The following is an 11,096-nucleotide window of genomic DNA, read 5'->3' on the forward strand; positions in this document are numbered from 1 at the left end:
AACAACCCATGTCCAAACTTTTCAAAGTATCTGATTAGATCCACACTTGACAATAAGTTATGACTATAATATATTAACTGCTCCTCGCTACACTAGATATTTTATGCAGAACTTTTTTAACATCTCTAACACGTGCACCTTAAAAGACACGAGGTGAAGAAAACCACCGAGAATGAATATATATATTAAAACGGGTTATTAAGTGACGTGACAAATTGGAAGTGGCTATTTAAATTAGTAGGGTCATTTATGTATGCACTCCACACGAGTCGCCAATCAACAAAAAAAATTGCAGAGATTTCGGTCCAACTTGCACAAAGAATTGAAGCCGAAAAAAGATATGATTTTTTTTTCTTTTCATTGCATCAAAGGAAAGCATCTGTCTGTACATTCTCTCGTCTGTGATAACCGAATCAATATTCACAGTCACCAAAAGAAGAGGGGAAAAAAGAATCAATTGAATCAGAACCAAAAATTAAAATAATCTCCCAGGACTCTGCTCTCGCTGCTCTGTTCTAGCGAAGCTGACTCTGCTTTCGGAACTGGAACGATTCCGATCATCTCACAGTCACCCAAACATCGGAATGTTCCCAATTAGGCCTCTCCTGGCTCGCCAACTCGCCAATCCGATCGATCACCGATGAAGAATCTGCCGATATCTCCAACGCAGCGAGATCTCTAATGAACAGCGAGTCAGAATCCGTCTCAGACGAGGGCGAAAGTGAGCCCGATTCCCAACTCCTTCTTGAACATTGCACCGAAACCCAGTCTTGGAAATCGAAGTGGCACCTCGGAGAGAAATCCGCGAATTCGACTCCGCAATCTCTTACAACCTCCTCGTCATTGACGCAGTCGAGGGCAAGGAAGGGGTGCTTCAAGAGCATACGGGCTGTCCACCTCTTCTTCGGGTTCTTCGCGAAGCACTTCCTCAAGAAGTCCTTCCCCTGCTCGGACAGTCCCTCGGGCATCTCCGGGATTTCGTCTCCGACCCCAATTCTGATCATGAGGGCGTACGCGTTTGACTCGGTCCGCGACCCCCATGCCGGCCTCCCCGTCGCCATCTCCACCACCGCGCACCCGAGCGCCCAGACATCCGAGGCCGGCTCGTACTCGTTGCGGTTCACCGACTCGGGCGCCATGTACATGGGCGTGCCCCGCCACTCGAACCCGCCCTGCTTCCCGCCCTTCGCCAACCGCTCGCCAGCTCTCTTCGCGAGGCCGAAATCGGCGATCTTGACTTCTTCGGCACCGTTGGGGAATACGAGGATGTTCTGGAGCTTGACGTCGCAGTGGACGAACCCTTTGGAGTGGACGAACTCCAGGCCCTCCAGGATCGACCTCGTGTGGCGTCTGATGTCGGCCTCCGAGAGGGGCTTCCCCCTGGACTTCAGGCTGTCGGCGAGGCTGCCGCCGGCGGCGTACTCGAGGAGGACGTTGTAGAGCTCCTGGCCGCCGCGCTCGGCGGTGAGCGAATCGCCAAAGCAGCGGACGATCCGGGGGAAGTCGCCGAGTTCGCTGAGGACCTGCCTCTCGTGCCTGAGGGAGGAAGAGAGGGCGGCGTCGCAGGACTTGACGGCCATCAACGGAGGGTGGTCGGAGGGGCAGGTTTTGGCGGGCGCCGCGAGGTGGATGGTGGCGAATCCGCCGTGGCCAATCTCTTTGCCACGGACCCAATCCATGGGGTGTGTTTCGCGAATCTTGAGAGGGTTTTGAGAGGTTTGAACGCGCTCTTATGCTATCTGTCTGTCAGCGTGGGTTTTTGCTTTGCTTTGCTTTGCTTGGCGAGGAAGAATGAAACAGAGGAGACACTGGTACGCGGTTATATACACTGACCAGGAAAGGAGAAGATATTATTTTTATTATTATTTATTTGTATTATTTTTATTCCCGGACGAGTTTCCTTATATAGCGTACCTCGGTGCTACGTGATTGGTTGCGAATTGTAAATGTATAATATTTTAACCGGAGATAATTATTCACTTGCGTCCAACAATTTCTTACTTATAATTACTTCGTGTTAGATGTTAATTAGTGAACGATCAAATTTAATTGTACACGTCATGAAACAACCGGAGATGATTGTGATCAAATTACTTGACAGGTACTTGCGATTTGGGAAGGGTTGTGTGGTCCCACTGCTTTGTGCTCATTCGCAAGCAAAGTTAGGTTAGATGGATGAGTAGGAGGAGGAGGACGAAAGCTGCGACTCACCGGTTCTAATTGATTTGTTGTGTTTTATTCAAGGGGGAAAATAGATCGGATGCGAGTTTTCTATGACTATTCTCAAATGACGAGAAGAAAGCCCCACATTAGGTAAATTAAATATCCATTAAATTTGACGGACTAGGTAATGTACAATCGGAATTTAAAGCCCGCGATCAGAATGCGCAGCGACTACTACTGATTTTGAGCAAGTTAGTGAATCCCGCACCACTGGATGCGAGTCTGAGTAAAACCGAAGTGATCCTTGCGATGGGTACACAAGCCGGACCTACGCCACTCCCAAATCGGAAACTGACTTTGAACCGGCCATCAATTCTAAATCGGTTGCAGTTGCAACCGGTTCGACTCCTAGCTCCAATCTTTCGAAACAAAAACCAAAACCTAAGGGTCGGTTCCAAAAAGTTCTAAAGCCAATTATCCCTAAAAAAATCACAAAAGAAAATGCAAATTAGAATAATCTTTTGCTTGTTCTTAATTTCCACGCCGCACGAGCATATTGAAGAATTGCGGTTGCTGGATGGGGCCCCATACGTTTGGTATTGAAACTCTTGTTCTCATGCAGAGCGTGCCCACGCGAGGCTGCAAAAGCTTGTGTTTTTGGGTAGAACAAAAACGTGACTTTTCCTTCCTCGTACTGACCATCCTTCCGAACATCAACGTTCCCTCTGTGCGCACACACCGGCACGAGACATGGGTTGCTCTTTGCTGACCCGTTTCATTGTCCCTTGCATTGACCACGACCCGATTTCATTCGGGTCGTCTCTCAAATCTTGCTCTACCGGTCATTGCTGACCTCATTTCGGTCTTTAACTTCATTTGAACAAGGACACTTCCGATTTCGATGCCTTGGCCCTTTTTCAGGGACCGTCTTTCTGGCTGATCGAATCGATAAAGTCACGGGAATTTAGTCGCCGGCAAAAGTTACTCCTAACAACAATTTACCTTATTAGAATTACGTCGAAGGAGTACGATTTAAAAATATGACGTGCAAAAAAGTTAGATACGAGATGTCGCCTTAACTTCACTGTTCCGGATTAGTCCCGATGGTTAGCTTATAAAGATTCAAAAAGCTATGAAAAGAAGAGGGTGAGTTGAATGGAAGAGCTGAGGAGATCTAAAACACGTGGCTTTCAAGGTTTATGGCTAATGACGACTACTTTGCACCTTATTCCAATTAATTTTTTTATTTATTTTATATAGATGGACGCGCGGACTATGATTATTCAGCTGCTCATGTCCAAAAAATTAGGAATAGTAAGTGACCAGCGAGGTTGATGAGAAAGCACTTTTTCTTAGGAGTGAACAACAGGTGGCAGATACACCTCCCTCGACCAAACAAACGGGATAGATAGAGATATACTCAAACCGATTCCTTGGAATTACCCACGTTTTCCTAAACATGAAATTTCCCCTTCTTTTTAGAAAAAAAGGTAACTATATTCGGAGCATATGCTCGTGGAAAATGTCAAAGACACCAAACTCAAAAATGACTTGAACAACTCGCACGTGCGATTGATTGCCTCTCGAATGCGAACTTTCAACGAGGGCCACAGAGCAGGTTCAACAACAAGAGGAAAACGTGATGAACCGATTGACTGATTTCTTTTCTTATTTTCCAATCGATTAACTTAATTTTATGTATTTCTAGGCATGTACATGCGATCTTTGGATAAAGGGCACGGTCAAAGGGGGGGTTTAGTGCATTCACGCATCATCATTTGTCATATCTTTGACCAACCATTCTCCCCCATTATCATCTGAATTACATCCTAATTATTAATTGGATAAATCAATTAACTGGATGACATCGGAAAGGAATGGCTTAATCCATTTTTTTAATGGTTAGTGTCGGGTAGCCAGGAATCTTCGTGGCTTGGTTCGGTTCAATTGCAAGCCGATCGACCACCCCCAAAATTTGTGGATTTGGAAAATCTTTTTCAATAAATTAAAATAGAATAAACCCAATAAAGTTTCTATCTCGAACCAATTTCACAGATTAGCTTGGCTTCGATTTGAATATTTTATTTAAAAACCAAAAAGAAAATTTGATGTTTAATTTGTCGGTTCTTCCTTTTAACCCAGTATTCTTAAATCTGGAGGAAAAAAAAAACATCTCCAGGAAAATATTAGCCATAGTCTAAAAGCAAGGGGATACCGATAATATCACGAATATAATGAGCTCGTCGGTTTGGCTTGATTTGACTTGAAATTTTGGTAAAATCAATACCAAGCTAAATTCAATAATTTCTCCGTCCTTCATATCGAAAGCGGATGACGTAAAAAACTTGGCTTTCGCCAATCGACATTTGATTTCATTTGAACACGATATAAACTTGGATTGCCCCCTATTTTTCAAATGATTGTCCAAGTGAATATGACCACGTTGTACGTATGTTAACAGTTTCCTCGTATTTTCAGCGGTCCCCAGTCTTAGGAAAAGTCAAAACAAGTGTTCATGTGGGTCAAGTGGATTGAGCTGATCATCCTAGTGGAATTAAGACAACTAGTAGATCACCCAATTGGAGGAAAAGATCTTTACACCGTATTGTTTTGTTTCCGTGTGCAAGTGGAACTGGAAAACCTAACATCTGCCATTTTAATCTGGATTAGAACGAAGGACCTCAAAAAAAAAAAAAAAAAAAAAGCATATCGCTTTACAGTCCCCGACTAAATCCATTGAACCTCCAATACATTAATCTTAATCCATTGTACTTGAGCATGCTCGAGCGTTCCTTAATCTTTTCTTGAATATCGTTCATGAGTTAACTTAAAATACTAATAAAGCCATCAAAAGCCACAGCTTCTCTCGTGATGTGCGCAATCGGTTACATAGGATTTCCTATCAAATCCACTACTGCTAGAAATTTGATTGCTAATTAAGATTTAACGTGATGTAATGAAAATTATAAACTCCACCTGCCCCTTCGGAAGCCCTCCGCTGGTGGCTGTCAAGTCCTGCGATGTGGCCCTCTCTTCCTCCCTCGGGCACGAGAGCCAAGTCATTGGTAAACTCGGCGAGTGCCCGCAGATCGTCCGCCCTGCTTATAGAATTATCACCGATATAATTCTCAAACTTGTAAATAATGCAATCAAAACCTTCAACTCAAGTTTTAATTTAAGGCCGATTCTGGCTAGTTGAAGCTGGCATATTTGTCACTGTCAACCAAAAATACGATCTGAAAAACGAATGATATGGATGCCACCTTGAACAAACAATTTGCGACGACACAAATGATATTGCAAGGTTCGATCAAGCAAATTTTCAGATGGCTCTTCATCCCTCGGCGGCACGGGTTGACGCAATAGAAGTGGAGTGCGCACTTTGTTGGGTCAAAGATACACGAGTAGGAATTAGCGAATAGAATCTTTTCCCGAGAAGCCATGCAAAAAGACCGCAACTTGGCTACCTCGCCGTCAAAGTGAAGGGGGCTCCGCTGTCCCGCGCGAGCCTCGAGCAGCCCCTCTTTTTTTTTAGGGATAAGCGCATTAAAAGTCCTAAAAGTTATCACAAAAGTGCAATTGAGTCCTAAAACTTTTAAAAAAAGTGCAATCAAGTACTAAAACTTGTCATGAAAGTGCAATCAAGTCCTAAAACTTGCAAAAAGTGCAATCGAGTCCTAAAACTTGTTGAGAAAGTGCAATTGAATCATAAAACTTTTAAAAAATGTAATCAACAGAAGAACTTAATTGGACTAACTTGATAAGTTTTAGGACTTGATTGCACTTTTTAAAAATTTTAGGACTCAATTGCACTTTTTGACAAGTTTTAGGACTTAATTGTATTTTTTGAAAGTTTTAAGATTCAATTACATTTTAATGATAAGTTTTAGGACTTAGGGCTTTCAATGCATTTATCTTTTTTTATTTTAACCAATATTTACGCAGCAACGAAAGGCCAAAAGCAAAGCAAAGAAACCAACGGTCAGAGAAGAGAACGGCGCTGCTGCATCATCGTCCTCGTCATCAATCCATGACAAAAACAAAAAAAACAGGTCCGAAGCTGAAGCAAAAGATCCTCCACAGTCCACACAAACGCGGGACCTACTCCATGATTATGGTAATGCCCCACTTCCCACTTGGGAACCGCAGCGGGGACCCCCACCGCCGAAACTCGCGGTCCACATGCGACGGTAGCCGAACTTCGCACCAATGGCGCCGCGGGCAAAGCTTCACGCCACTCCGAACAGCGCCGACCTGCATCGGCACGTCACGCATCGTGCAGATACATGCACAGCGCCTGCGCCCAATAACTCCTCCGGCGGGTGGGCCACCGAGGCTGCATGCATGCATGCGGGGAGTGCGGCGAGGCCTCGGGCTGACCGCATTCGGTGGCATCCATATCGACTGCTGCACGTTTAGTGGACTTCCCATTTCGTTGCCTTTGGGAATTGACTGGTCCCTTCATTTGGCCTACTATCAGAACCGATGCTGAATCCATCGCATCAGTTCGATACGAAAATAAAAAAATCTCGAGTTCGTGACCGAATAAAAGGCGTCTCGGTTGGTTCCTCGAAAAGCAGTTAACCCGAAAATGCGTCATGTTAACAAAAAAAGAAAAAAAAGATTACTCGGGTTTTTAAAGTACTGATCGTAAATATCATCGGAAAAATCGATACGTCGAGAATCGTAATGGGTCTTTAGGAAATATGCTAACGTGTGTTCTCGGGGCAGTTTAAAGGAAACACGGCAACTTTTGACTATTGCCGACACCCAAGTCAACCTTGGTTTCTCGAGATCGTGGAATTTAAAAGGTCACGAGGGCTTCTACGTGCGCAGACCCAATCCCACCATTTCTTCGTTGCTTCCCCCACACAAACATAAAATACAAATTATATATAAAAAAAATTTGACTTTCCTTTTTTGACGGCGTGCTGGATTAAATTTTTCATTCCGACGAGTTTGTATGGCTCGAGAGAAACGTCAAAGGAAATGCCTTTTCCCCCTCGCCGTCCCATGGGTTTCGGAAAGGACCAAATCAAGGTTGTCGTTTAGTTTTTGCGTCTGGTCCGCCTCTTTTCACTTGCGTAGCTCATCCATGACGTCAAAAATAATTGTGCACTCGAAATTCAAACAAAACAACGGGTGAGGATTTTCTAGTGAGATGAATTAGATTGATAAGGACATCGACGATGGTCATTTTTCGACTTTGTTAGTGTACATTCTTTGGAAATATACTACTATCATAAAGAAGACAAGATTGCACACATGTATCTTTTTTATATTTAACGTCGTGTTTTTATTTGTATTTATTGAGGCGTATCACATGGAATTGATTTGTAAATCTATTTCATCCTTGTGGGTATGAAAAACAAGGTGCAACTGATGCTAGTCTAATCGAAACTTCTATGCTACTTTAGTGAATCTTGAGATTTGTTTGTGGTAGAAAGTAAGAGATGCTACTACGTAGTCCTTTGCCAACGGACATCGCCGAAAGAGAGTTTAAGTGCGAGCCCATCCGCAATATCCAATTGAAATCGCTATAACTAAAATCTTGTGTTAATAAACTAACTAAAATATACAAATTGCTCCATATCGTATCGAATTTATTATGTTGGACTTCTCCAACACTCTTCTCCCTGGCACTTTAACAATCTCCTCCTGGACACGCTTCTCTGATCCATGTTGCCTTCCGCACCATCTTATTTTAACATGAAGCTCCCCACTATTGCTGTGTATTACAGCATGCCGTCATGGCAAACTTGAGGCCGCTTTGCTCTAGTCACCTCTTTTAAATCAACTATAATGGTCATTTTCCATCCTGAAACTGTGTTGACCATGAGATGTGCAGTAGATACTAGATACATTCTCTTAAAAGAGATTACCAAGAGAAAACTCGAGTCCAAACTCTTCAACATCCAATTAGATCTATTTTCACTCAAAACTTTAAGATAATAAATATGGGCTAACTATGATATATTAATTGCTCTACACTACGCTAGATTTTTTATATTCGACTTTTTTAAACACTATTAACACATGCACTTTAAGACACAAGGTGAAGAAAACCTCTAAGAAAATGCAAGAGATACTAAAACATATATTAAAACGGGTTTACTAAGTGATGTGACAAATTTTAATTGGTTATTTAAATTAGTAGATCATTTATGAATCCGGGAGGAATTTGCCATAGGACTTATAGTTTACCAATTTTGCATTGGGAAAATTATCCAAAAAGCTTTAAATCTATTATGTGGCGATCAATTCAGTCATAAACTATTTCATTTGGCCAATTTATGTCCTAAACATTTTTACAATTTATCAATGTAGTCATTCTAGTCAATTTTAGCTGGAAATCGCTGACGTGGACATTGGCCGTCTTGCATGGCATGACAGGCATGATGTGGACTATTTTTGCAATTTTTTGTATTTTCTAAATTTTTTTCTTTTCTTTCTTTTCTTTTTTTTTTTCTTTTTCCTTCGTTGGTTGCTAGCCATCATCAAGGCTCGGCAACCGGTGAAGGAAGAAGGAAGAAAAAGAAAAGAAATAAAAGAAAAAATGTAGAAGTTTTTAAAAGTATATAAAAATTGTCAATTTCAGCGCTGGACATGCCACGTAAGATGGCCGATGCTGACTGGACTATCACGTTAGCGATTTCCAACCATGGCCTATATTGAAAATCGTCAAAAGGTTTAGAAGTAAATTGATCAAATTGAAAAATTTGGAACTGAATTGGCCGCCGTATAGGTCTTTTTCGACAATTTTTCCCTAATATGACTCATCAGCAGGGAATTCATAATGCTAGAGTACACTGAAATGGAGATATTTCCTTTTAAAGACGATAAATAATGCAGGAGTAAATATAAAAAGCACAAATCTCATTTTTGGTTTTGATCAAAATTCAATTAGTAAGTAATCCTTAATTTGGCAAATTATCATGATTTTGTTGACAAATTAAAAAAAGGAGTCGTCTTCGTAAAATCGTAACTGCTTCACCGCAATCCATCAACTGTTTCCGAGCAAAAACAGCCACTCCCCACATGTGAGAGTCGCCAATCAACTAAATCTCAAACAGAAGTTGCAGAGCATTCACAGTCCAACTTACTTGCACAACTAATTTGCAGCCGCAAAAAAAGATATGAATTTTCCGTTTCAATTGCATCAAAGAAAAGAATCTGTCTTTACATCTCTCGTCTGCAATAACAGACTCAATATCCACAGTCGTAAAAAAAAAAACGAATAATCAGAACCCTCGGATTAACCCAAAAAAAAAAGATCATCCAAGACTCTGCTCTGTTCTAGCTAAGCTGACTCTGCTTTCCGAATTGGACGAATTCTGATCATCGAACGGTTACCCAACCCCCGGAATGTTCCCAATTAGGCCTCTCGTGGCTCGCCAACTCGCCAATCCGATCGATCGCCGATGAAGAATCCGCCGAGATCTCCAACGCAGCGAGCTTCCCAGTGAACGGCGGATCAGAATCCGTCTCCGACGAGGGCGAAAGCGAGCCCGATTCCCAGCTCCTTCTTGAACATTGCACTGAAACCCAGTCTTGGAAATCGAAGTGGCACCTCGGAGAGGAATCCTCGAATTCGACTCCGCAATCTCTTACAACGTCCTCGTCATCGTTGACGCAGTCGAGGGCAAGGAAGGGGTGCTTCAAGAGCATACGGGCCGTCCACCTCTTCTTCGGGTTCTTTGCGAAGCACTTCATCAAGAAGTCCTTCCCCTGCTCGGACAGTCCCTCGGGCATCTCTGGGATTGCGTCTCCGACCCCGATTCTGATCATGAGGGCGTAGGCGTTCGACTCGGCCCGCGACCCCCACGCCGACCTCCCCGTCGCCATCTCCACCACCGCGCATCCGAGCGCCCAGACGTCCGAGGCCGGCTCGTACTCGTTGCGGTTCACCGACTCGGGCGCCATGTACATGGGCGTGCCCCGCCACTCGAACCCGCCCTGTTTCCCGCCCTTCGTCAACCGCTCGCCAGCTCTCTTTGCAAGGCCGAAATCGGCGATCTTGACTTCTTCGGCACCGTTGGGGAATACGAGGATGTTCTGGAGCTTGACGTCGCAGTGGACGAACCCTTTGGAGTGGACGAACTCCAGGCCCTCCAGGATCGACCTCGTGTGGCGTCTGATCTCGGCCTCCGAGAGGGGCTTCCCCCTGGACTTCAGGCTGTCGGCGAGGCTGCCGCCGGCGGCGTACTCGAGGAGGACGTTGTAGAGCTCCTGGCCGCCGCGCTCGGCGGTGAGCGAATCGCCAAAGCAGCGGACGATCCGGGGGCAGTCGCCGAGTTCGCTGAGGACCTGCCTCTCGTGCCTGAGGGAGGAAGACAGGGCGGCGTCGCAGGACTTGACGGCCATCAACGGAGGGCTGTCGGGGGGGCAGGTTTTGGCGGGCGCCGCGAGGTGGACGGTGGCGAAGCCGCCGTGGCCAATCTCTTCGCCTCGGACCCAATCCATGTCGTGTGTTTCGCTAATCTTGAGAGGGTTTTGAGAGAAGCTCTTGGAGAGAGAGAGAGGGAGTGCGCGCGCTCTTTTGCTCTTTTCTGTCTGTGCGTGGGTTTTGGCTTTGCTTGGTGAGGAAGAATGAAACAGAGGAGACGCAGGAACGCGGTTATATACTGACGAGGAAAGGAGGAGATCTTTTCTATCTCATTCTTGTTTTATTATTTATTTGTTTGTTTTTTTCTTTTTAATATCTTTTATTATATGTGATAGGAGGAAGATGAGGGGCGTTCTTGTTATTTCCTCGGGGTTGGATTGAAATGGGCACGTGAAAGATAAGATTGTCGAGGTGGGAAAGGGAAAGGAAGACCCGCACGAGTTTGTTCTTTTTTTTTGTCTTTTTTTTGGCTAAAAACCGCACGAGTTTACTCATTTAGCTGAAATAGCGCGCCCCGGTTCTGATCCTATAATTTGGAAAAAAGAAG

The 11,096-nt window shown here is 44.2% G+C and overlaps 2 protein-coding genes across 2 annotated transcripts; both read right to left on the reverse strand.

The window, feature by feature from the left end:
- Positions 1-322: 322 nt before the first annotated feature.
- Positions 323-10,781, reverse strand: LOC115692081 (mitogen-activated protein kinase kinase kinase 20-like). The gene is made up of 2 exons (XM_030618837.2): positions 10,664-10,781; positions 323-1,716 (listed from the first exon to the last, which is right to left on the reverse strand). Exon 2 carries the CDS (start codon positions 1,677-1,679, stop codon positions 558-560), a length of 1,122 nt encoding a protein of 373 aa, XP_030474697.1. The 5' UTR covers positions 1,680-1,716; positions 10,664-10,781; the 3' UTR covers positions 323-557.
- Positions 9,250-10,684, reverse strand: LOC115692080 (mitogen-activated protein kinase kinase kinase 20-like). Its single transcript, XM_030618836.2, has one exon. It carries the CDS (start codon positions 10,624-10,626, stop codon positions 9,502-9,504), a length of 1,125 nt encoding a protein of 374 aa, XP_030474696.2. The 5' UTR covers positions 10,627-10,684; the 3' UTR covers positions 9,250-9,501.
- Positions 10,782-11,096: the final 315 nt, after the last annotated feature.

The sequence above is a fragment of the Syzygium oleosum genome, unplaced genomic scaffold, assembly GCF_021117445.2.
Source record: "Syzygium oleosum isolate NSW1041296 unplaced genomic scaffold, Sole_v2.1 Sole_v2.61, whole genome shotgun sequence".
NCBI lineage: Eukaryota > Viridiplantae > Streptophyta > Magnoliopsida > Myrtales > Myrtaceae > Syzygium > Syzygium oleosum.